This window comes from Plectropomus leopardus, chromosome 5 (genome assembly GCF_008729295.1).
Source record: "Plectropomus leopardus isolate mb chromosome 5, YSFRI_Pleo_2.0, whole genome shotgun sequence".
Classification (NCBI taxonomy): domain Eukaryota; kingdom Metazoa; phylum Chordata; class Actinopteri; order Perciformes; family Serranidae; genus Plectropomus; species Plectropomus leopardus.
In genome coordinates this window covers 21,230,812-21,258,317 of record NC_056467.1, presented here as the reverse complement: position 1 = coordinate 21,258,317, position 27,506 = coordinate 21,230,812, and the positions used below count along the sequence as shown (strand labels likewise).

The following is a 27,506-nucleotide window of genomic DNA, read 5'->3' as shown; positions in this document are numbered from 1 at the left end:
ATAATTTTCTTGTTTGTTTGTTTACTTGTTTGCTTGGGGTTTTTTTGGTTTTTTTTTTTTTTTACTGTTTTTTGCCTGTCTTTTTTTTTTTACTTGGTTGGCTTATTATTAAGATTATTGTGTTTTCTTGGTTTTTGGGTATCAGTTTTCTGTGTTATCCTCTCCTGTGTTCCTTCCCCTCGTTCACTCATCTACACAGCTGCATCAGCCTTGTTAGTCCCTCCCTACTCTAGAGTTTCTTCCAGCCTGTTCTTCTGCCTCTTCACCTTCTTTCCCCTCACCTAAGCTACTCTGCCCTTTTTCTCCACCTGCACTTCATCCCCTCGACAGTCTAGTTTGTATTTAAGTCCTGGTATTCAGTTTAGTCTGTTTGATCCTTGTTTTGGTCATCGCATGGCTTGCTTTTTCCATGCTCTGACCTGAAATACTGAGTTATCTGTTTTAATTCCAGTGTCTGCCGTCACCTGTATTTGGGCCCAACTGCTCCACATTACATGAAATCTTTGCCATAATTATAGTCAAAGGCTTTTTTAAAGGGGGAATTTTGTGGATTCTCTTTTTATAACCCCATGAATCAGAAAATACTGTCAGGGAAAAAAAAATCAAATTTTGCAATGCTTTATGGAATGAAATGATAAATAAATCAGGCTATGAATGATATATGAACAAACCCTTCTAGAAAAACCTTCAAAATATAGATAGAAATAAAACTGGAAAGTGCGGTGTATGTAAGTTTTACAAGAATGGAGATCTGACTCACAGCATGAGGAAAAAATCATCTTGAAATGGCCTTTAAAGATCTGTTGTAAAATGCAATACATTTTTAGGCCAAAAAAGGCACTACAGGTGAATAAGGTAAATTGTTTAACTAATAGGCATCGCCATGAAATTTCACAAGTTGGTTGCTTATATTAAGAAATAGTATGTTTAAATATGCAAATGAGTCATTTTCTAATTAAATAAAAAAAATTTGCACACATCTACACAACAGAGATCTGCACTAAAAAAACAAACAATGTGAATTTTGGACATTTTCTTTCCACTAATCTGATAGAAGACATGTTAAGGAGGCAAAATAGCCCAGAATCTCAAAATGAGAGAGAGTGCATAACATTTAAAAAAAATGTTTTGACCCTTTCTTATACTCCTCAAGTGGAGTACTTATGAAAAAGTACTTAGTTACATTCCACAATGATCATACCTGAAATATATCGCTGTGGCTGAGAGAAGGTTGGTATGTGAGGAGTGTAGCGTGTGTGCCAGCTGCTGCTCAGGTCAACACACTTACACACATACAGAATATGTATTTAGGGACCAGGGTCTTGATTCTCAAACTTGTGTGCCACTTTTCACACACACAAACACATTTAGTCAGCACCCAATGTGAAATCCACATGTTAGAGTGGGTACAGGCTACTCAGGGTTGCAACAGATATACATGAGCGCACACACAATCTGACTCACAATGTGACACATATGCACACACACAAGTGCTCTCAGGTTTACGTTGTGGATGATGCGGACATGATAACAAGGATGCCTTGTTCAGCTGCTTTCAGGGTGCAAGCAGAGAATACAGTACTGTGCTGGAGACACAAGATTCACACCATGCAGATTAATCTCTATGTTCTGGTAGCAGTTCCAAGTGTCAATAAACAACAGAGCATAGCACTCAATCGTATGTTACACAGAATACACTCTAATAGGAATTCCTCTCTTTTTTTAGCCTTCATTCAATCGACTTACTAGTTCTTTGCTCTTTTCAGAGAAGGCCTCCTGCACATACAGTCGTCCAACAGCATTGTCCATGTTGTTGTTGACGTAAAGTGCACACTGTCGCCACACTGCCGCCTCTGACGTTGTACCAGACAGAGCCTGCAGGGAAAGTAATGAGGCACCGATCAATTACAGATGTAGGATAAAGCCGTCAGCATGTTGGTTAAAGAGGCTCATGACAATTCTTTATTTGCACCTCAATTATGCATCACAATAACACTTAGGACTGTTGGAAATAGGGCATCAGGGAAATTCTTGGATTATGAAGAGGGATCGGAATGAGAGTTATAAATGTTGAGGAAGAATATGAATGGAGTTGAGTGCAGACTTATTGTAATTTTTAGAGCCCAACTGAAGACTCCATGGCTGTGTGTATGTCAGCTAATATGGTAAGATGGAATAAATTGTAGTACAGCATAATGTAGGAACAATCTTACATAGATTTTTCACATAGATACCAACAAGTTAAGCCTGCAGCATGGCTTTAAAATGCACATTTGATCCAGAGTGAAATATTTTGATTTCAGAATGGATTGCCATTGAGTTTTGCAAAGATATCCATGGACCCCAGAAGATTAACACCACTAGTTGACACTATGGATAGTATTAGATGGATAGATTGCAATTAAATTTGGTACAGACCAGAATTTCTCCCAGAGACTTAATGAATTTACTGGTCCTTTAACTTTTTATCAGGTGCAACCAGCAGGTTAAATTTTGACTTTGAAAACTTCCCAGCTGGCCACCAACATTGTTTGATGATGCTATTGCTTTGAATTTAGGTAGTAACAGTGAGTGACCAAAATTCAACGTTACTGACTACAGATGCACTGATATTTGGTTGCTTTTAAGTTGTGTTGTTAATTAAGTAACCAAAATCCAACATCTTCGAAACATTTCATTTCAACTTGATCTTGACAAAGAATAACAGCATTTAGTTGTGAGGTATGGCGAACAAAACTCAATTCTGTAAAATGTCAAAATATTAGCGTCCACAGAAAATGAAATCGTCATTCTAATGTCATAATGCAACTTTCATTCAAACTAAATTTAGCATGTCTGACTTTAGTACTACTTTGGTGGTACTTTGATTTATGACACAATAGTGTACCTGCAAACCAAATGTCATTGCCATCAGTCTCAGCTGTAGTTTGTGTTTGATTCTAATTAGCAATTGTAACATGCTAACATTACTGTAAGATGGTGACTATAGTAAGCATGCAGTGTCATGTTCTTGGCAGTGTACCTTGCGGAAGGCTTTCCTGGTATCCCTGTAACTTCTGCTCAGGCCCACCACCATGTTCATTGCAAAACGCCACACCATGTAGTTCTGCAAATCCCTGTGAGGAGAGGAAGGATGTTCAAAGAAAACCTCTAACTCATACAAAGCTACAATGGGTGAGCAGCTGTTTTCACTGCAGTTCACTTCCGCCCCCACAAACAGACAATCATAAACAAACACTCAGTTTAACTACAGACTCATACAAATACAAACAGAGACACACACCTCTTGTTGTATTTGGCCAAGATAAGGTTGAGTCTTCTGTAATAGTTGGGGGAGTAGTTTATGACCTTTTCTGTGTCAGTAACGCTGATGTTGACTGTATCCATTATCTGAGCTGTGAAGTAACTCCAGTCAAATACCTTCAAGTTTAAGCACAGACAAAGAGGAGAGGAGTATTAGAAAGAGTAGAAGGTGAAAGAGGAGTAGCAAATTCTGACAAAGATAGAGTCTATATTTACCCGCGATTCAACCTCAAGGGTGAAGTTGGCGTTCAAATCACCCAGTTCCATCTTGTTGTAAAGCAACACTGGATTGTTACGATCCTCTGGAGTATCAGTAGCCTTGGAGTGAGTAAGAAAGAGAGGTAGAAAATCAAGACTGCTGTAACAACATAACCCTCCTATTTCCTGACACATGTGTACAATAGCAGTGCAGGTCCAGTAGCAACAAACATCTTTCAGGTCCCAGGGGACTTCAGGTCTGTAAATGTCAGAACTTGAACGGTGTGACTGCCTTGTAAAAGCCAGCAGCCGAGTGGAGGGGAAGTGAAGCGTGGCACTGAGGAGAGCACAGAACCAGCACAAAATGACACACGTGGACTCTGGAAACCTGTTGATGTCTGAGAAATGTTGTTGTGTAAAGATCAGGTTGGTTAACTGCTCGCTTTACGCAGCAGCTGTTCCAAACTGGAGCCACAGACACACGCAGGGGAGAGAGGTTTGGGTTAGAAATGGGGGAGAGGTAGGTCATTCTATCAGAAGTGATTTGCTCACAAAACCCTCCTACTGTGTGAAGCTGAGATCAAAGACAAGAGACCAGGACTGCCAAATGGTTAATCATTTTTAGCGCAATTAATCACAGAATTTCAATTGTTAATCACGATTAGTCACATTGTTTAGTTGCATGTTTTAAATTCCATTATTTTGAATTACAAAACAGTTAGAAGTCAATTCTGTCAAGGTAAAGCAATTCTTACCAGATTATCTTTATTAGGGATCAAATAACAGCATCAAAAATCCAGGACGAGCATAAAGTGGGCATGTCTGTTAAGGGAAGGCTCATGGGTACCCATAGAATCCATTTCCATCAGATACCTCAGATACATAATGTAACATTAAGTATGTCAATGTGACATCAACACACATTTATGCTACATTTGAAAATAACTCTGTTGAACTGGGACACAAACAGCAGTCTTCTGAGTGAAAGTCCTACGTTATTTTTACCCATCCATATTCCTGACACAGACTTTCTCACTCTTTATACGACTGCATTTGCTCAAAGTGTCAGATACAACCTGACACAACCTGATACATCTTACACATATGCTAAAGGATACCTTTTTTTTTGTTAACTGACCAAGCATCGTTTTTTAGCAAGTTGGGAATGAAGATCGGTTGGCTTCTGTTGGATAAAAGTGTGAATGCAAGCTTACGTTGGCAATGTCCCTCTCCAGGTCCATAACTCGTGTCACCTCCTCTCTTATGCGGGTTTCATTGATGGCCAGTTTGCGGTCAGTGCGGATCAGCTTCGCCAGGTCAATCATGAACTGCTCATAGGCCCGACATGCCTGTCAAACACACACTCATTCATGATTTTTATCTTGAAGTTACTTTAACAGGAAGGAAAGGAGGTCAGTTGAATTTTAACCAATGACCAAAAAATCGGAGGCAACACCTTGCACTCACACAGAGACACATACACACACTGTGCTTAAAGCTAAGTGCAGTTAAGTGCTGCTTTCTGCATATCAACCAAAAGTCCAAGTAAACTGTTAAGTAAAACCAGATCAGGGGATGTTTGCTCTGAAACGCATCAAATCTACTGTTTTGCCTCTGATTTTAATCATCACTTACTGCCTCAGAGAGCGCATTTTTACCTATCTCATACAAACACACTTGTAAATGCATGTAAGTGTACAAATTTAAACAAGAAGTCGGTTCAGATGCTGATGTTTCAATTGATGCCCTCACAATTAGTTGGTTATCATGTTTCCCAGAACAAACTCCTGTGGTCATAGAACCCAGACTTAGTGACACTGGCCAAAATGAACACATGGAGCTGTTTTCATAGTGCATCACTTGAAAGCCTCAATCATATTACATTGAGTGTGCATGTCTATACACCTTGAGCCTACCTCTGCATAGGGTCCGGTGCACGCGTAGTAATCTCTGGACAAGAGGCCGAGGTTTGTCTGCTGGTCAAACTGGCAAAGAGTGAGAAAAGAAAACGTATTTATTCACATACCAGTTAGCCAAAGAAATTTGAAGAAAGTGGTAGGTGGTGACTTTCCAGCTGGATGGATATGATGTGTGAGTGTCTGTATGAATGTGGGTCTGTGAAAGAGAGAGAGAGAGAAAGAGAGAGAGAGAGATAGAGAGAGAAGGGCTTTCTGGCTACAGTTGCACACCTACATGAATGATGTGTGAATTGGAGTCCCTGTCATCAGTGCCGACAAAAAAGTTAACTAAGAGTTGAGTTCCATATTTCTCATTCAGCTTGGCAATGACATTCTCCAACCTCCATGTTTTACCTGAGTAATGGAGAAGCAAGGAAACGTCAGAAAAAAAATTGCCTGTACATGACGTCTGCTGTGTGTGATAGTAGAAAAGAATATTTTACCGTAGTTGGTCTCCCAGTTGTCTACAGCAATGGGCCACTCAAACACATCAGGTAGCATGTCGAGCAAAGGGGCCCCTCCTCTGAGCTCAATTAAAGCTGAAATGAAGCATTGACACAAACTAGCAAAAGTCTGTTTTAATAGTACAATTTAGTTAATATCAATCAAAATTCAGAAAAGAAAAAGAAAATAATGTTTTTCTTATTCATATATTGTACTTGTTATCGAGTGTAATTAATCTATGCAAATATTGGGGCATTTTGATGTAGCTTCTGAGCCAAAATGCTTTTGAAGACAGCTTTTGTTTGCGTCACAAAATGATGTAAAGCTGAAAGACCACCATTCTTCTTATTAAAAATAATAATTGGCAACCATTGTTATAGCAGTATTTAACGATGATTTGACAATGCAATAAACTGAATGAGAAACACAACCTTTGATGACTGCAAGAAAAATGTTAATTTTAGAAAAGTAGAAGATACAAAAATGAATAATCTCTGATGCATGCTGACTCACTCTCATTGGTACAGGACTTGTATAGGGTCTTAGCTTTGGTGAGAGCAGTGGCTTCCCCCTCCACTGTCTTTTCAAGGACACCTACAAATAGAGCCAAAACACAGCAAGCATGGAGGAAAGACAGAGAGATAAAGGAGGGGAATAAAGGGGGAAGAGGAAGGCCTGTAAATAACCTCAGGTACAATGTGGATTTTTTTTTTTCATCCTTGTGGATCCAAAATAGAATCCAGCTCTATCTCATCATTTTAATTTAGGCATGCTGTCTGTCCCTGTGTCAAAAAGTGCCAACAAAAATAGATGCAAAAAAATAAACACAAAAACCCTGGAAATACCTAGCAACCAGTGACAAAGCAGACAGTATGGCCTTATTTAAAAAAGAGGATGACATTATGAATGGAATTAGTGCAAACATATGAAACTCCCATGTGCCAAGGGTGTAGGAGAACTACGGTGGCTGACACATAAACACAAATGAACCTATCCAGAGCCAGTGTTTGGTTTGTTCTTTCAGAGCTATTGTAAAAACAATATCTGTGTAAGCAGATTTATGTACATATATAAATGGCTCATTCTAAGGTAACGAAAAAACAACTTCTCAGTATTCTTAGTTTCAGTTGATTATACACTATTGTAATATGAGATTTTTTTGTGAAGTTTTATTTCATTTGGTAGATAATCTTATTTTATTCTCTGATTTATTTAGACAACCAAGTCAATTTCAATAATGCTAAATGTATGCAATATGTTGTTTTAAGGTACTCCTGCTTAAAGTAAAAAAAAAAAAAAGGAACTACATAATGTGGTGCACCTTCCCTTTGAGGGCAAGGATTGTTTAGAACGCAGAGGGATGTGAGAGATGCTTCTTGCGTGTTCAGTTGAGATAAGTTGTTCTTCTGATGCAACAGACATTTAAACGAGCCAGAAACCGAGAAGACGTCCCTGTGCTTTTCTTACCCACAGCCCCTAGGTAATTGAACCTTTAAAGTCAAGGCTGGAAGAAGGTAGCCTCAAACTGTTAAAAACAAACGTATGAATATTACATTTAATTTCAGCCAATACCTCCCCCTGAGTCCTACCGCTGGGGCCTTTACAGTGAAAAGACTCAAAATCAACCTCGAAGCTGCCAAAGGCTGTTAAGAAATACTATAAAACTAATGGAAAACAAACAATTATATTTTTAAATAATATGTGCAATATGTACAAAAGCTAACTGTACACACCAAATTGTAAAGACGATTAACAACACAGCAACAGCGTGACTAGTTTCAATATTGCTGAGTCGCTGCGGAAGTGTTTCTTAAGCACTCGTAAACGTAGTTGTCTTCACAGACTTGTATGTGTCTGCTACTATCCACACCTTGACTGAACGTGATCTTAAGATTGCATTTGGTCAAAGAAAGTGCTTTTGTGTCTGTGCCCCACATTAACATCACATTGCATCACCTCGTTGCCTCCCTGTGTGCACCGCAATACACAGAAAGCTAGCAACTGACTAAGCTAAATAACACAGCACCACAGCTAGAATAACGTATGATTAGTTGATGCTCACCGCGTCATAAGAGCACTAAAAAATGTGGAGGCCACCTCAACTTCCATTTGCAGCGCTTCAAACCCGCCAGCAGTGACAGGTGACGGGCATCAGTTTGCAGCTTCATGTCAATTGCTTCCAACAAAAATGACTTGTAGTCTGTCGCTGTGTTGCTGGTAATATGAACACAGCATGATCAATAACCAAATGTATATGTAATCACAAAACTGACCAATATTTAAATGGAATTTTTGTTATGAAGGTGTCTAAGGTTTGCAGAGAGATCAAACGAAACTTTAATCCTGACTTTCCTTCACTGAGCAGTCAGTGTTCACTATTCTGGCAATTCTGCAACATCATATCAAGTCCACTTGCCAACTTTTGAAAAGATCAAACGTTTTATCCAACATTGAATGCACTGGCACGTTACATTGATTAATTGATGGACCAGGAACCAGCAGCGCATAAAAATAGCTACCATACAAGTACACAATCATAAAATGTTCCTTTGTACTGTGCATGGCGGCCAAACTTTCCTGTGAAGGATTGAATAAATGATTAAACACGAACTTTTTATTAGTCACAGTGCAATTAATCTTTTCATTTGAGTGACTAAGATTATTTAGGTCATTTGTTGTAGAGGTCAACGCTGTCATATAGACTTCAAATTACAATACGCAATGCATATTTTAATCTCTGGTTGCTATAAATTGAATTTTTAACATGGCAGTGGTAATCAAGGGGCGGCTGCTGACCTCAGAGCATGGCAGTCAAAGCAAAAATAAGGTGTAACAAAACCAAGGAGCAACAAAGCTGAAGGTGTGGCAGTAAAAGGCCATTTGAAAACAAGAGTGAATGCCATTGCTTGCTTTATTGCCTGCATTCATTGCCTCCTCAACACCTGTTGTGGGCATATGGACGCCAGTTAGCTCAGCCTAAGGCTAGATAGTGTTTCCAGGTAGACAGCTAATCAAAATGAGTGATAAGTGTTGGTGTGTAAACTTGCTCAACTGAGGGGGAGGAGAATGGGACCAACAATACACTTTCCTTGTGTTGCCTCTGGGCACAAAGTTGCATATTGTAGCTTTAAAGTTTAACCATCCCCTCAGGATGTGCTGTCGCTTTTCAGTGGCATCGAACATGAGAGTGAGTAATCATCAACATTCAACCTAAGACCTTCATGGCAATTTTGCTGTTTGCTAAAAAAAAAAAAACCCTTGGTGGATGCAGGTGTTTTGTTGTGATAGTGGTAGAAATGTGGTGCCCTCTGAATCTCGAAATAAATAAACTTCACACCTATTCAGCTGGGCATACGGAGAGATTTGGTAAGGTTTTGATGATCCCTTGAAATCTGTAACACCTGGCTTGGTTACACTAAATCAACAAATAAAACATGTACACAGTACAACAGTTACTTCTTGGCCCTGTGTTTTGTCTTTTCTTTTTTGTTTTAGGTTCAACAGTTTTCTCCTTCTGAAAAAATATAGGCTATGTTGTAGCTTATTATCTGAAAGTCTTTGGATTATTACATTGACTACATAGGAGTAACGTGTCTATTTGCTTTTTCTGCATCATAAATAACAGATGTTGTAAATATCTAAACATGTGTAAACTTCCTGTAAATGCAAGTTTGAAAATGTTATAAATCATAAGTAGCCTTTTAACTAGTTTCGCAGCATGCTTCTCTTTTACATTCAAAAAGCTGCCAGATGTTGACATCCACCAAGTTAGCTAGCAAAGCTGTGCAAACAATGTGTGATTCAGTACAATGCATGTATCAGTCTCAATGACTGTATCAGTTCTTCAAAAACTTGGATTACGGTAAAGTTACATTTGGCTTTCAGTTTGCCAGACAATCCATGACACAAACAACGTATGTCTAATTCAATCTGCCTGAAACTAATTCTGCCTGTTTTGCAATACAATGTACTTGAATAAATTAAGCCACAGTTCACTTTGTTTAAATTAAATTTTTAAATAAAAGTAGTCAAAAATATGACAAGATTGCAACCTGTTTTCATTTCCAGGTCATCAAATACAGTCGCTTGGTCAGTGGTCATTGGCATCGTATTCTGATGCACAGGACACCCTTTAGTGTCTGTATGAGATACACTGGACTTTATAACTCCAATGTAAAAACCCATCTGCGGGAATGCTGTTGTATAAAGACTGAGAAAGCCCATGTAGGGTGGCAGGGAGGGATAGTGGACTTATCAAACAAACAGGTCTTTTACCACATCTATTCGTGTCTGTGTGAAACCAAAGGTCAACGTTGACTTTTGGGGTTTTTTTCATGTGTCAAGTACGTCACATACATCACATGACATGCTTCACATAGGTCACATGCTTCATTTAACATTATTTAATTACTAAAAACAAATGTACTGAGTACCTTTCGAGAACTGCCCATTGTTCTAACAGCCTGAAATTCCAAAGCCCCCTTAGTCCAAAAAATGTCCCAGCAGACTGAAAGCCAATTTCTCTGACAGGCTGCTAGCCCAAAAACAAACACCCATTGCTCGGCAGTCCCATTTCTCAGAAAATACACAATCCCTGCAGTTACACAACCTTATCACCAAATAAAAAAAAAATGCATTGTATGTTTTTGTAAACCACAGTTATGTTACATTTGTCAACGACACCGTGGTGAATATGGTTTTATTTAGCGCTAAAACCACTTGGTTATGGTTAGTAAAATATCTATTGACTTCAAACACCCAGGGACAGGTCAATAAAAACACCTGGAATAGGTGGCTCAAATGCCACTGAGAAATTGAAAGTAACTGTGGGATGTGTGTGTATTTTCAGAGAAATGGGATTTCAAAGTGACGGCCATTTGTTTTTGGGATAATGGGCTGTCAGAGAAACTGCTTCTCTGTCCACTGAGACATTTTTCAGACTAATAGGACTTTGGAGTTTTGGGCCGTCAGAACAATAGCATAGTTCTCTCATTTTAACCCAAGCTGTGATCCTTTTTCTAAACCTAACCAAGTAGTTTTGTTGCCTTAACCTAAAATACACAAAAACAAAACCTATATGTTTCCTACAAGTATGACAGTTTACTTTTAATACAAATTGACACCATATCCAAAACTGAGAGGGATACATAGAGTGTTGTAGTTTGAAGCACAGGACCACTGACCAAACTGCCATATTTAATTAGTTGGGAGAGAGAATGTGTTAAAAATTGATATCACTCTCATGTCTGCACATTTAATATGTAATTACAACCAGCAGCTGGTTAGCTTAGCTTAGCACAAAGACTGGACACAGCTAGCCTGGCTTTGTCTAAAGATGACAAATTCCATCTATCAGCACCTCTAAAACTCATGTATCTTATTTGTTTATCTGTACTAAAACACAAGTGAAACAAAGGGAATTCATGGTTTGATGGAGAGTTATCTGCTGCACTGTTTCTTGGAAAAAAAGCAGGAACTCCAGGAAGCTAATGTTACTGGCAAAGAAATAGTCCAGCACATAACCCCCGTATGAAGTGAATCAGATCAGATTGTTCAGATGAAACATATTAATTACAGAGCTTTAGAAGTGCTCGTGGGCAGTTTTTTTTTTTTGTTTGTTTGTTTGTTTAATCAACCCTTTCATCTGACTTTTGGCAGGAAAGTGTATTTTAAGAAAAGTATGAACTTAAATACCATTACCAATAAGAAGGAACCCTTCTAAAATGGTCTCATGTAAGTAGGACAATTGGACTTTGACAAACAATCACACAATTCTGTCCTGTCAATTATAAAATGATCTCTATAAAAGTGTGGATCAGGATTAACAGATACACACCAACAAACTGCACATCTCAATGCAGCGTCAAGATCAATACAGGAAAGAGGATGGATCTTGAATGACACAGCCAACTGACAGGAAACTCTCCCCTGAGTCCATCACTCATGTCACCATGAGTTGGATCAAAAGATAAAGATGAAGGAAATTAGATTTTTTTCCAATTCTTTGTCATTTTTGGGACTTACTGGCAGGGCCAATCACAACAAAGACAGTAAGACAAAGCGTATATAAAAGATGGTTTATCCCTTTCGTTAATCTGCAATTTAATTTAATGTCACATCAGATCAGTGTCTTAAACACACCTGTTCTGTTCATAATTTATGAAAAATCCACCCTCATCCAACTTAGCAGAACTTTAATATTCTTAATTTAATTCAATATTATATCATAGTCTTTTGCAATTATTTTCATTTGCTCATTGCTTTGAGTCATTTCTCTCCCTCACTTGGACTTGTTTTACTCCTTGCATGACTGCCTTTCACTTGAATATCTTTCTACCCTTTCATTTTTCTAATCTACCCATTTTCTCATTAGCATGTGTGCACTATTTATGTGCTCATTTAATCTTAATGAAGTCCTGAGATAGGGACCCTTCACAGGGCGCTTCCTGCAAAAGGGCACAGATCATGTGTGTGTGATTGGATTACTGACTGCCTGGTGCTTATGTTTAACCACAGCAAAGGCTTACCCCCTAACTCTCTTTCTCTCACACACACACATCCTCTCTCTCTCTCTCTCTCTCTCTCTCTCTCTCTCTCTCTCTCTCTCCCCATGTGTGTGCGTGTTTGGATTTATTTGAAAATGGATTTTGTGCCACCTGATGTTTGTTTGAGACATCACGTCAATTTGAGCCAAACCACTCAGCATGATACAGAATCCGAATTTTGAGTTTCTTCTCTCTGCATTGCCATTTTATCCTCGACTGCCTCTCGTTCCACATGACATTTCACTTGCAGTGTTTTCAGCTAGAGTTCTGCCTTCAATTCATCATTATGAAGGATATATTTAGAGTACATTACACATAGAGGCTGTAAATGAAGTTGAAAGTGAACTGGGCTGAGACTTTATCAGAGTAAAGAGTGTCAATCAAACAACAATAAAACTGTTTACTGTTTTGTGTGGTATACAAAAACTATTTTTCCATCAGATATTAGCTCTACTTCTTCTTCTGCAGTGGCAGTACCCCATTAAAAGGAAAAATATTTGACAACAAAAAAATAGAAGAAGTTTAAAATTAAATTTCAAACCAGTACAACAGCTCATTAGGAACTCCCTTAACTATTTTAATGAAGCTGTAAATAATTTACGGATTCATTGCTTATGTATTATAATAATCAGTGTTGTCAGATTTTTGTTTGCAATACAAGTGTTGACTTTTACTGTATTCTGAGGTCTTTGGTGTTTTATTGAAGACTGTTTTCATGAACTGTTTGTGCATTGTCGTAAAAAATGAATGCACCAAAATTCATACCAATCTCAAAAAATCATTAATTCGTGTACAACCCACGCATTTCAGAAGGCTGTAATTACATGACTAATGGACTGACAGAACTAAAGACAAACACAGGACTTACCGCCAGGACTTTCTCTAAGAGACTGGTCATCAATTGGTGTGAACTCTTTTAAGGCATGTTGTCACAATATTTTCCTAAACCTTCCCACAGTAACTATACTACTATACGACTACTACATCTAATCTTTGTAACATTACGTTAAGTGCGTAACATCATTCGTGGGGCGCTAATACGTAGGACATTATACAAACCATTGTATAAGGATATGCTTACATATATGCTTATTGGAGTTGTGAAATGAAAGGCACTATTAAAGGTAGAGAAGCAAAAAAGTGAAAAAACTGAATTCTTTTATAATAAGCATGAAGTCTGTCTTCATAAAAATAAAAAGAAAGGGTCTTTTACAACTTCCAGTGTTCATTTTGCAATAATATAGAACTAAAAGCTTTGTTTTACTTTTTGTATAAACATAATCAGACTTTTGACATTGTAAGATTTGGGGTTAGTTTTCAATGAATTTGGCAACTGTGTCATTGAGTTTTGTCCCAAATGGTAATGAAAAGGGAGTATGTATTTGCTATAGCACTTATCCGCTCCTCTGACTGGCTTCTGCATTGGGTATCTTACAGTCATCTGCCATACTTAACTGCCAGGAAAAAAAAAAAAACATTTGTCAGATTTCTTAGAAACAAATGCTGTTGAAGTACACTGTGGTTAATATCAAAAGAGAAGTAGGGGAAATACCTCCAGAACCAGCGGCTCATCTCAAATCCTATAACTATGGTGTCAGCTAAAATCATTGCAGTGGTTGCTGAAAACGGTTATCTCGCTCAACAGTGTCCTTTCAGGTTCACAGCAAGAATATAACTATTGACTTTGGTCATCTCCTGACTTTTCCACTAGCCCTGCCATCCAGACAGACTTTGTACACCATATACCAATTCTGTCATTGACTCAGCACCATGTTGTCAATCAAAGTTATGCCCCTTGGCTAGTCTTACTGAAAATAAAAGTTCTGTCATGTACCCAGCACAGTGTTGGCCGTGAAACAGCCAACAGGGCAAATTCTTACCTTGGTGGAGGTCTGAAGTCTTTCCTGTTATTCACAAGCATCCTTGCTGGCAAAAACATTTGATTCAGGATCTTTTATTCAATATATTTTTGTTGGCCAAGAATTTCTGCATTAATATTCATATTATTTTACTTGGCCTCAAACCTCTGGTCTGCTATCTTTATTTGATATGTTTACGGGAAATACAGTATTTATGGTGTTGTGCAATGGTTTTGAGTGGAATTTTGATATCACAGAGGTCATGTGAACAAACTGTTTGTCTCAAAAGTTGCATTGCAGGCAGTATTGTTTGACATTAGTTCTTTTTCAGTTATTGTTATCAAAGGAAAAACACAGACATTCAGTCTCTGTTAGCAGTATGCCTGACAACACCTCACATCTAAACACTTTTCTGACGTCACAGATAGCTTTGACGCTCTTGGTGATTCCTGGACAAATTCTTTAAGCTGGTTCCTGTGTTGCACGGTTCCTGCTTGAATTTTCTCAGTACAATGAGATTTTGACCTGGAATCATGTAACAGGCACCTGGTGTAGTACAGAAGAACAGCAGTGAGCTCACACATATGTGCTCAAGCACAGATGGATGTATGCATATAGAGCTTGGAGATGACTACCACATGCTGATTCACATTTCCTGACCTATCCTCAAAGCTCCTCTCATTATGCCATTGTCCTCCGGCTACAGAACCCCCATTTCGTGTGGATCTCACCTATTGTTTTTTCTATCACTCTCCTGTTGCCCTTAATTTCAACTCAGTAATCACTTTTTTGTTTAGTTTGTATGAAAATCTTCTCTGTCACCTTCTTCTGCCTGTTGTACCTCTCTCCTAGTTATTTGTAATGAAAATGCTCACTGTCAGTTGAGCACATTATTGCACAGTATGCCACACCTGAGTATAGGGAGGTGGAAAAATAAACTAACACAGGCACATACATGCCCATACACACAAAGCGGTGGCAACAATCAGTATACAGATCCCCATTATGAATCATTTATGGCCTTTTACAGCAGCAGAGAACAATCCAAGGCATTTACAAGCAGCCACAAATCTACACAGCTACTCACACACATACACATGCACACAGTTGTTTTTATTGCTGTCATGCAGCCCTGGAGCACTTCAGTGTCCAGGTGTTTCCAGGCCCCTGCAGCTGTTGACAGGAAAAGGGATCTGTCCAGCAGCGGGCGGTGGTATCTAAGCAGGTGGCAGCAGCCAGTCCAGACATTAGAGGTCACATGTTACATGAAAAAAGTAAAATCTGAGAGTGAGTATTGCAAGTTTTCAAGGAAGCAGAATGCAAACATACCTTGGTTTTGGAATATAAAGTCTGATCTTGAATACACAGCATTCTCTTTTTATTTCTCTCTAAAACACACACAGACTTGCACACACAAAGTAAACCAGAAAATGTGTGTATACAGTACAGTCGGAGGCATTCCAACTCTGACTGGTAAGCCCAATGCCCCGAAGGGATGAGCATAACACTGACGGTTGGTGGGGATTTAAGCTATTGAATGATTAAGACCACTTCTTTGGCTGCTCTATTCCTTCATGCAATAAATGCAGCATTTAGAGCACTTAAGCCAACGATTTTAAAACATCAACCTTTGCACTTTAGCCCAATATTTCCTCATCAGTTGCAGAAGTGTATTTTTTCTCTATCTCTGCTTTAAGACAGGCAGCAAATAATACTGTGAGATCTCTGATAAATCTGCTCAATCTCAGTAAATATAACAAGGTAGTGTAAAGTGACAGCACACACTTACACAGAGACATGCTATATACGTAAATGTACATACGGCAACAAAAAGCCCTAGTTTAGCAATGTTTATTTTCCTTTTCCCCCCTGTGTGTGATTTTTATGGGTGTTAGCCAATGAGAACAGAGGGGAAGAGAGCAGAACAGAACAGATGGGCTATAAGTTCTCAGCAATGTTGAATGCAATAAGAAGCTATTATGCATCATTTCTCTGACAATTCTCACACATGCAGATATGCCTTTTCCTATAATTCTTTATCAACATGTCCTGTTTGTTAAAAAGCCATTCATAAATTTCTAAATCATACAGTCTCATGTTCAAGAAAATCATCAGGAATAACAGCCCAAAATTTACTACCGTACTTAACACCACACAGTGTGAATAAAGATACCACTATGAGCAAAGAAAGGGTACAGAAATGAATGCTGACTACATTAAAAGCAATATCTGAACACTAATGACTGTTCTATTGATCTGAAAAAGGGTGTTTAATCAAGACATAAATGGAAAGTGAGGGCATTGAGAGCTGTGAGTACATGAAGAAAAATGTTTAAAGTTTAAGAAAAAAGTTAACATTTTTATGGCTAAAGACATCTGATGGTTCACTATCCTTCCAAAAAATAATGTGTTATGAGCAATAATTGTGAAAAGCTTAATATCATGCATATTTAAAGGAACTCTATATAATATTCAGAGCATTATTATAGCAGCAAATAACTATTTGCTATGCAAAGATATAGTGGTGTTGTGGCGTCCTGAGCAGGGAATGAAAGCAAGCTACCTGTGTGTGTGTTGTAATTCAAACTTCTCTGTTCGTTTTGTTGGTAGAAGGTCTACCTGTGCATACATGTTTGTGAATGTAAGTCCCTGTGGGTGTGTACTACTGGCTAGCTAATCACCGCAGCTCTGCACTGTGCTCTGATGGTTACCAATGATAGCTGTACGAACCGTTCGCTCAGCACTGTTGCTGTTGGCACTTTTCACACTGTTAGCACCATCAGCTTTTCACAATTATTGCTCATAACACATTATTGTTTGGAAGGATAGTGAACCATCAGATGTCTTTAGCCATGGCACTTTTCACACTGTTAGCACCATCAACTACCAACTTAAGGCTTATTTACACATGAAAATAGATACATCAATGTCAAATGATGTATCTATTCACCCTAAAGGGCAAAGTCAAATGTTTCTCACAACAACAAACAAGGTGATGATGGAGAGAGCGTGGTATACAGCCAAGGTCTGTGCATCCATATATCCCTATGTGTACAGAGAATTCTTTTCACAAATTTCACTATATATCACGATGTATTACTGTTTTGCTCCATTCGGCCATTATTTAAATGTATTTTTCATCTCGGCCGTATTTTGCTTAAATTTTGTTACACCGTCGCCATGATTTTCAGTTTTACTGCTCCACTTCATCCACATTTGTAAGCTTTCAGAAAACAGGCACACATATGGATGAAATGAGCGCAGAGAATGGACAGAGGGATCTGTCCATCTCTATATCTAACATTGAGCATAAATGAGCTCTCAGCCACTTTCATGTTGAGAGCCATGTGTAGACAATCTCAATCATAATTATGCTCCACATATCATACAGAGCTTCCTTTATTGTTGCATGAATAAAGAACCCTTCAGGTTAGTTTTTGTGAACATAATCTGCATGTCATCACCAGGGCAGATACAAAAAGAAAAAACAAGATGTCCCTAGACACAAGATTGTGTGTTTTTCCATCAAGATCGGACAGATTAAGTGCTTGAGGCTGGTGCAAATTATCTGAGTCCACAAGACAGGCTGCACTTTAAACCCTGGTTTTCCTTTCCCACTGAGGATCAATCTTTCTCACCCCTCTGAATCACTCCCCTCTGTTTCTCCTGCAGCCAATCTGCACTGTCGTTGGTAGAGTGGAAGGGGCCGGCATATAAATTGTAAATTTATGGTAGATGAAGAGTTTCAGTTGTCCGCAGAAAGTTTGTGCCCCTTGAAGATTTAGCACCTACTGCTAAGAACCCTACTGGCCTTCTTACAGACAACTTGAGGTGAAGTATGGACCCACACACACACAAATCCACAAACGCTCACACATATGCAATGTAACTTGACCCTCTCTGTAGCAACCATGCCACAAGGACACAAACTGTAATGCTTGCTAAAGCTGGCTAAAAACCTGAGACACATACAGACATACACACTTGCAATTAAGGTTTTTCTCACTATCTTGTGTTGACATCTTTAGAAATAGCCTCAAAGCAATGTCCACACACGTACACACACACACACACACGTACACACACACACACACACACACACACACTGATGATGCCAGCTCTGTCGACAAACTCTGCTCACATGGTATTACTGAAGCCAAACTCCCATGGCATCTGTGATATCTATAGAGCGGTAGTCCCTGAAGGACAGTCCTCTTTAGCTCATATTCTCAAGCAACTGAATCAAGTTGTTCTCCGTCCTCTTAGAAAGCAACTGGGCTGAAAAGGACTTACCAATCTCAGCTGCTTTACAACTCTTAATCATGGACCAGATATAATGTTATTACTTTAATAAAAACAGGTATCACGGGTCTCCACAGCTTTGACAAATTAGTCCTTCTGTCTGTCTGTGTCTTTCTCTCTGACTGTGGATTTGGGTTTGTTTGTGTGGATGTGTGTAGGTGTCTGACCTTTCAGAATAACCTCCAGTTCGTCTCGTAAGATGTCAAAGGTGCTGTATCTAGAGCTGGTCTCAGGGATGATGTTCTTTTTTAGCCAGCCTCCGCAGGCATACTGGTAGAAGTTGTCACAAGGGTCCACGCTAGTATCCATGTTCTCAATGAGGCGAGATGCTGCAGGGACAGAGAGGAAACAAGTTCTGAAAACTGGAGAAACAATAACATGCTGCAGGAAATAGGGCTGTTTAAAACCAACCAACACAAATTATATTAAAAATCTTTGCATTATGACATAACATAAGTGAATTGTACTCTAATCAGTTCTATGGACATACAAGTGTTTGAGGGAGGTCAGAGACCATGCCTTTCATTTTATCATTTAATAGTTGGGAAATATGCTTATTCACTTTTTATCCATAGAGTTAGATGAAAAGATCAATACCAAATGCATATGTGCCTGTAGGCTATACAGTCAGTAGCCAGTTAGCATAGCTAAACACTGGAAAAATAGGGAAACAAGCTTTGACTAAGTGTAAAAAAATCGGCCCACCAGCATGTCTAAAGCTCACTAAGCTCATGTTTTTTGTTTTTTTTTCTGATCATTACAAAAACTGAAGTGTAAAATATGGTAATATGGGAGGCAATGAGATTAACTATGAGAACAGTGTGGAGAACATATGTACAGCAGCACTGTGGTCTATTCTCTATCAATTCATAAGATTCTACGATCCTCCTCAGGGTCTGTTTGTCTTTTTGAAACAACAGAGGACTGGTGGAAACAGTTGGTGTGTGCCAGCTGTTGTGCTGCACCTGACTCCCCTCTGGGCATGATACACCTACATTTCCCATGCTCTTTGATGACCTTGACAGTGTGGTGTGCAGGGTATCTATTGCTTGTCCTTCGACCTCCGCAGGGTAAGGGCATGGCTCAAAGCAATTCATACCTACTTCTCTGCTGCAGTGGCCTTGGTTTTAGAGATGGAGGGAAGAAGGTTTGATCCCCAGCTCCTCCAGTCTGCGTGTCTAAAGTGTCCTTGGGCAAAATACTAAACACAAATTGCTCCTAATGGCTGTGCCATTGGTGTGTGAGTGTGTATCAGTGTTTAAAAAACTCAGTAGCAGGTGGCACCTTGTGCAGTAGCCTCGCACATGTGTCTGTGAATGGGTGAATGTGACAAATAGAGTGAAAGCACTGTCAGTGGTCAAATGTCTACCCATAGAGTCCGGTAAAGGGAGGAGCCTGTGTGAGAAAAAAACTTTCCTATATTGTACTATTAGCACATGCAGAGCCCTCTACTTAAGGGTCCCTACACCAGTAGCTAAAGAGGGTGTAGGATGGTGGACAGCATCATGTGCTGCCTTATATACTGTAAGTTCTGCACACATTTATGTAGGCACACCCTGATTGCCTGGCTGTGTTTATTCAAATTTCAGTTGGTGAATGCATGCTCATGATTGGAGGAGAGTATTACCCACAGAGTCCTGTAGAGGGCTTCACCTTGGCTAATAGAACTAGGTTTACAATATTATAACCTTCAATATAAGAGCAGAATTTATCTTATCTAATTATCACAGCTAAAAAAATGGACCACCTTAACCCTATGATGTTTGCCAAAATATCCCATGCTCTTTTAGTAGCATGGAATAACACATTTTTCCCCAAAAACTCATTAAAAGATGATTAACTTCATTAAAATGCCATTCACATCTATGTAAAAAAAAAAAAAAAAAACATGTAATATGAATCCATTGGCTAAAATAAAACAGTAGTAGCAGTAACGGCACTAATTGGGTGAAGTTCTGCACCATTCTTGGAAATGTGTGAACTTTTCTGAGCTGCAATTAAATTACATGAGGCAGCTGAGAGATCTCTTGTGACAAGGCTGTCTGTCAAATCTGACTGAATTGGGACATTGGTTCCCCAAAAATGCATCAGAAATGAATGGCCGTCTGTTACTGGAGACTAGAGGAAAAATCTTTATTTTACTATAGATGGTAGTGTTTTCAAGAAAATAAACTGTTCTCCTATGAACACAAAATTTTGTTAGGAGAGAAAATGAAGTGATAATGATTAATGAGGTGGGGGGCGGTCTATTTGCAAAAAAACAAAAATATTTAAAGATATAGATAGATAATGTCAGGACACATGTTTATGCTAAAATGGCCAACTTATAGTAAGAGACGATCCAGAAATTGCTGGGCATGTAGTCAATAAGCATTTGCAGTTTAAAGAAATCAACAAACCTTTTATGATATATCACTCCAGTTTTGGAAACACGATGTACATATGCATTCTGGTGGATATGCTTAAGCTGTATATACATTCTTATACCCATTACCAGTTTCTCAGCCTCTCATACAGTATTTCAGGGGTGATCTGAGAACAATAACTCTTTGCAGCATGTTTCTGCTGATCAGGACAGTTTCTGTTTGTTTGATCATTGTTTTGACTTGGAGGCAACATATTCACAGTTGAAGTAGCCATTTTTACTGAGTATATCTGAAATTCCCGTTTCTCTGCAGCAGCCTCACTTTTCATATTCTGTCCTCCTCTGAGAAAAATCAAAGCTTTCCGAATGAGATAATAAAAAAAAAACACACACACACAAACAAACACACAGCGCTTACCTGACTGCGTGCAATCAGCTGTGGTGCAGATCTCATCTATAAGAAAATGCAAAACAAATCATTATTCAGTGGGATTTTTCAGTCATCAGTCATTATGTCAAATACTCAATGTCTCCTTCCTCTTTCTCTTCTCTTTTATCTCTTTCCATTGCTCTCTTAATAACCCTAAACTACTTAGAAGTGTTGCTTTCACTATGTCAGGAATAATTTCTGTGCTAAACTGTTAATCAAATTCAGTCTGACATCAGGTGACGCATACACACCAGTGAGCTGTCACTTGACCAAAAATACACTACCACATGCATTGCATGAGAATGCATGTGGTGTGCACACAGTTGAGAGCACACATAGGTCCAACATAGACAAAGTATTTAAACTTTCTCATTTTCCTGACATAGCAGCTTGCACATTTATCAAGCACAAGATTGCAGAAAATAATAAAAACATAACACACACACACACATGACATTAGAATTCATTAGAACGGTGTTGTTTGACAGTTTTTTGTGTTCTTGACCTGCTGAACTTGCAAGTTGTTCCACTTGTTAATAATTAATCAGTAGATGTATAAATACGCTGTTTGTTATCTATGTTAATGTCATACTAGTAGATAGCTTGTTACCACATCGCAGTGATTGGTCATCCTTGGACTTTCGAGGGATTAATAAATCAACATGTTACATAACAAAGACTTTGTGTCAGTACCAATTTAATACATGTGATATCTAAGTAGATAAGTAGATAAGTAGTAATATCTAAGTAGAGCAAGCAGAGTCAGGATATTAATGATTAAAAAACCCATGTGATCCTCATATTGTGGGGTGCATGTTCGATTTTTACTGCTTCCATTTTAAATGATCCAATTCTCATACTGTGAACTGACAACATTTACAGAAAAAATATGAGACACACAATTCTTCATTATTTAAAGTATGGAGTGTGAAATAGCACAATATTTTGAGGTGCACACTGTTGTAAAAAATGCCTGAAAATGCAAAGGAAACTCTAAAAAGGACCTTTGTACACTGCTTCCTTCTTTCTGGATCAGTGGTTGTACTTTTGCACTATGCTTTAAAGCTCGGGTGTCTTCTGTTCACCTGAGCAAAATGCTGCTCTTCAGCAGGCGCCTTCACGGTTGTCATTAAACAAGTAGTCAGCTGGAAGTGACTCAGTGCATGTACACAGTTTAAAAGAGGCAAGCTTCGTAAGGTCTGAAAGACTCACTTAATATTGTGGTTAGAAGAAAACAACAAAGAATGTACTTCCCCATAAAAGTAATAAAAGTTTTTAATTACATGATAGACTTTTTCTGATCACTCTTGTTTTTTTGGTTTTTTTTGGGGGGGGCTGGTCTTTTACCAACATAAGTCTGTTTTTCAAGAAGCCACTTGTGTTCATAAATTTCTCACTCTGTTCCTTCTTCGTCACTCACCAGTCTTCTGTGTGGCAAAGAGGATGATGAGGGCGACAATGACGATGAAGAGCAAGGAAACGATAGTAATGAGGCCGACCTCCAGGGAAGTCCAACGGGGCTTCTTAGCCGACTTGGGGGTGTTGGTCTCTGTCATTCTCAGGTCTCCTCCTTCAGCTGCCGGCTGTATATACTCACCTGAGGAAAGAAGAACCAGCTGAAACCATTCCGATGACAGGAAGATATTCCCTGGTTATCAATTAATCATCATTAATCAAGCAAATATGTCAAACATTTGCAGGTAACATCTTTTTAAATATAAGAATGTGCTACTTTTCAGTGGTTTGTATTTATGTAAAATGTGTGATTTTTGGTGTTGGACTGTCGGTGGGACAAAACAAGCAATGTTTAGGTGTCACTTTGGATACTGAGAAACGTGTACTATTTTCTGACATTGTAATAATCAGTTGATGGATCAATTGATTTTTTACTGAATAGAAAAATAAAAATAAATCAGTCCAAAGGGTCTCTAAAAACATGCCTTTTTATCATGTCAGCGTGATTTAAAAATCCTATTCTTATAATTAACCTTTGAAGGCATAAAGCAAAAATCATTAGCTGCTTGCAGCTTCTCGAATGTGAGAGTTCTGGCACTTTGGCAACATACTATTTTCAATAAAAACATATAAATTTTAACAAATAATAAAGATAAAGATAACATTTTGTTAAATCTCCAGATACTTTAGACACAAGCCGAGGAAAGAAAATACAAAGAGTGTAAGGGATATAAAAGACACCTGGCAGTGATAGGAAAGTCATTGAGCTAAACAGACAAACAGTATTTTTTTAAAACCTTGCAGCAAAAGGTGAGAACAATGAAAGTTCTTACCCTCTAGTGACAGTACACTCCAGACCAAAAAATAAAAAAATAAAAAACAAGAAACACACTTCTAAAGAACAGAAAACAAGAGGGACCTTTCCTCTGTTCCTTTCTACACTGTGTTGTTTTCTTCTCTGGGGCCAAGTGAGAACTTTACAAAGTTCATGTAACAAGCAGTTAAGTCTGTCTCTGAAGGCAATTAATCCCTAACTGAAAGACACACACACACACACTCACGCAATCATGTTACACGCAAACACACACATGCGTGCCCCAGCCATGCTCTTACACACACTTTTACAAGCTGGTGTCATGAGGCATCTGTGCAGATGGGTGGGTCTCTCCGCGTGCTAGCTGAGATGAGAGCGCCACCCGACCAAAGGACAAAGTCTCTTTGAAGGAGCCAACAGCCACAGAAACATCCACATGCATCACTCTCCCACATAACCACAGTCACGCTGAATGTCAAAGCCCCTATCATTCTTCTTCATGACTAAACAATAGCCAAACATAAAGTAAACTCCCCCAGTTACCGTCATTATCCAGGCTGGTAATTGGCCATTACTGTACACACCAACCACAGCTCTCTACAGGCTGCTTATCAAATTCCACACCACCAATGCTGCATGCATAACTTTACTCCAGGTCATGAGATTGACTACAGGACAGTCGTGGCCCTGCATACAACGGATATCTTTCCTTTTTGCAGTTTTTGAATTATGTGACTTTAAAACAGACAACTTAAAATATGGGCAGAAAATGAGCATTTGAATGCCTAAAAACAGGAGATGAGACATTGGAATGACACAAGTTGATGAGTTAATAAGAACTTCCTGTCAACCTCCCTCTGCCTGGCGGCAGGAGGGGGCAGAAACTTTGCGTCAACTTTTTTTGTGCAAGCAAACACATCACTGTGACAGCAGTTTCCAGTAAAACCATGTGTGCATGTCAGCATTGGAGAGGTTGTTTATTACAATCATTTGCTCTAATCCTGACAGGATTCATGCCAAGAAATAATATGAAAAGTGTAAAAACTGAAAAGGGACATAAAGACGGAGTGAAGGAATGTGCAAAAATGAGAGAGTGAAAAAAAAAACTCTGGACACTGAGAGGTCCTAAATCATGTTTAAGTGACTCCCTCCCATAGTGTTGGAGTATGTATATGGAGCACTTAATGTACGTCTGTCTCATGCTCCTGTGCATCACTCATACATAATGCTTATTGCTGTGCTTCTTGACATGGCTCAGGAGGAAATAGGAATCATACATGCATAAAATAAAAGTAATTCTATTGTCTCAACATTGCTTGTGGGTGGATCAGCTGTTAGCATAGTACATGCGTGACACTGATACCTTTAAGGATGTTTGCTCTGTGAGGGAGGAAAGTCTGATGTGTGTGTGTGTGTTTGTGTGTGTGTTATTGCTGTCATTTCTGCTGCTGACTGCCCTTTTTTCAGTGTGCAGGGTTTTTATAATGTTTTGTGTGTGTGTGTGTGTGTGTGCGTGTGTGTGTGCGTGTGTGTGTGTGTGTGTGTTTTGGAACGTATGTCAAAACTCTCTTTTTCTCTGTCATGATATATCTGAAACATAAACAGTCCCCATGTCTTGCGAGACATCACAAACTCTCTCAAAATTAAACCCATCATTCACCGAGACGCCTGAAAACACCCATGCGTCTTCACACACATACACATACTTGCACAAAGTCACTTTTTTTTACAACCTCCATACATGAGAGTCATGAACATGTCATGTACCTAATTGTGTGTGAATAAGTACAGGAATGTGGCCTACTTTAACTTAAAATAACACCTTCTCTGGGATATGATTCTCAGCGCTGGGCCTGTAGCTGCACACTGAAGAGTGAAATCACTTTAAAATCTTTTTTTTTTTTTTTTTTGATGCCCAAAGGTGGTGTGATCTAGCTGCAATGAAGTCCACCTCTTAAATTGCTTTCCTAACTTTTTTTTTCTGATAGCAGTATGAATGAAATTGGGAAAATAACTTTTAAAGGCACATGACACCAAACTTTAAACGTCACCAGTGCCCTAGCTGGTATGCAAAATCACAAACTAAGGTTAGGAGCTGTGTGACATTATATCAGAGTGTGCTCTGCTAGGACTAAATGCAAATAGGTGTTAAACTCGTGTGATAAAAATATTCAGCTGCAGCACACACGGTGAGCAAGACGCAGTCAAATGCGTGCCAGATCCTCATCTCCTGTTGCACGTCGGGAATTCCAAGGGGGGTGGCATGATCAACTGGTGCACGCTGCCCCGTGTCACCCAGCCGGCACACGCAAATAAAATAATGCACTCAACGGCGCGCGTACGCACGCACATACACAAACACACACAGAGATGGAGACGCACACCAAAGGCACCGCGTTATAAGAAGCGCTCGGGGTGCGCGAACGACTTACCAGATGTGTCGGGAAATTTTCGGTCGATGATATATATGGGCATCACATCCACTAATCAAACATCCATAAAATCCTCAAAGGGAGCGCAAAGTGCTGATCGATCTGTTACAGACTATGTATTGGCTTCACCCTGGATTTGAACAAGGCACACACACACACACCGATCCCGCCTCTCTTCTCCTTCTCCTTCTTCTTCTTCCTTTGGCTTTCTATTCTAGGAGTGCACATCCACACACACGCGCGCACACACTCACGCACAGACCTTTCTGTGCAACTACCTAGCCTACTGTAACCACATCTACCCACAAAGGATCGCTGAATCCAAATGACCCATCAGACTCGCGGCGCAATTGGTCAAGTGCGTGATCCACAGGGGGGAGATCCCATATTTATACAGCCTATGACAAATAGTGAGGCAGTGAAGCTGAAGTTCCCCGTCCGAGTCGTTTCCTCCTCCGTCAGGGCGGCGTTTAGAAGTGACCCTGTCAGCAGCACTTGCTGTCAGTGACACCGAAAAAGCTCCCGGGCGCAGGTTCGGGTGAGGAGTGTGATGAAGTGATGAGTTGTATATTTTAGTGTACTTACTCCCAAGGCTGTCAGTAGCCTTTAATCCAGAGCACTTTATAGTTAGGAAGTGAATGCAGCAAAATCCCTGTTGTATTCATTGATATATGGACTCACTGTGGTAAATTAATTCTCACCAACTGATTTAATTGTTGCCTACAGTCATTTACATAAAGAATAATAAATCTTTAGTTTCTGGGTATTATCAGTCCCTTACTAAAAATTGTGTTGCACTGAAGAGTCTTGTGTTTATGGTTCACACATTGCAAGACAGTTTTGGGGTTGGATCACCTGAAGGTCCCTGGGCTTTACTTTGGGAAACATGTCATATTAAATAAATAATGTAAACCCTTGTTAGAGGCAACTATTTGATTGTCAGTGCTACATAGTGTCACTCCAGCACTGTGTTAGACTTTGAAAGTTGAAATTATCAGCTAAGCATGCAGCACAGCATTGAATCCCCACCCCAATGTATGTCTTGTTCTTCTAACTCAACAACATAGGTTGTGCTTTGCGTGTTATTGCCTAGGTGCAATAAATCAGCATCAAAGAACTACTGGCAACAGGGGCAAATTGTTGTGTCATCTCAAGTTGCACCTGAACACAGTGACTGCAGCTAATGGCCAACTAGCACATGTTCTGTGTTTGTGTAAGGGGAAATAACTCTCCATACCAGCATGTGGCAGTAGTCAGTTTTGGTCATTAAAAAGGGAAACCAGAAGGCTGAAAGGACAAACTCAAGGTGCTAGTTAGCCAGGTAGCACATTAACAACACAACTCAGTGTGAAAAGAACTAGGGATCTTTACCATGTGCTGGCGGGCAATTACACAACTGAT

The 27,506-nt window shown here is 39.2% G+C and overlaps 1 protein-coding gene across 2 annotated transcripts in view; it reads right to left on the bottom strand.

Annotated features, from left to right (window-relative positions):
• The window catches only part of LOC121943722 (neprilysin-like), a 34,482-nt gene extending 8,047 nt beyond the window's left edge, over window positions 1-26,435 (bottom strand). Inside the window, exons 1-13 of one of the 2 annotated variants that reach the window (XM_042487313.1) lie at window positions 26,106-26,435; window positions 22,825-23,001; window positions 21,393-21,428; window positions 18,777-18,938; window positions 6,417-6,497; window positions 5,903-5,998; window positions 5,695-5,813; window positions 5,418-5,486; window positions 4,716-4,850; window positions 3,520-3,621; window positions 3,284-3,420; window positions 3,023-3,116; window positions 1,747-1,875 (exon numbers count right to left, since the gene is read on the bottom strand). In XM_042487313.1, the coding sequence (XP_042343247.1) occupies window positions 1,747-1,875; window positions 3,023-3,116; window positions 3,284-3,420; window positions 3,520-3,621; window positions 4,716-4,850; window positions 5,418-5,486; window positions 5,695-5,813; window positions 5,903-5,998; window positions 6,417-6,497; window positions 18,777-18,938; window positions 21,393-21,428; window positions 22,825-23,001; window positions 26,106-26,148 (1,380 nt within the window). In that variant the 5' untranslated portion in view covers window positions 26,149-26,435. Of the gene's footprint in view, window positions 1-1,746; window positions 1,876-3,022; window positions 3,117-3,283; window positions 3,421-3,519; window positions 3,622-4,715; window positions 4,851-5,417; window positions 5,487-5,694; window positions 5,814-5,902; window positions 5,999-6,416; window positions 6,498-18,776; window positions 18,939-21,392; window positions 21,429-22,824; window positions 23,002-23,692; window positions 23,907-26,105 lie in introns of those variants that run through there. The other variant, XM_042487315.1, reaches the window with a different exon arrangement.
• Window positions 26,436-27,506: the final 1,071 nt, after the last annotated feature.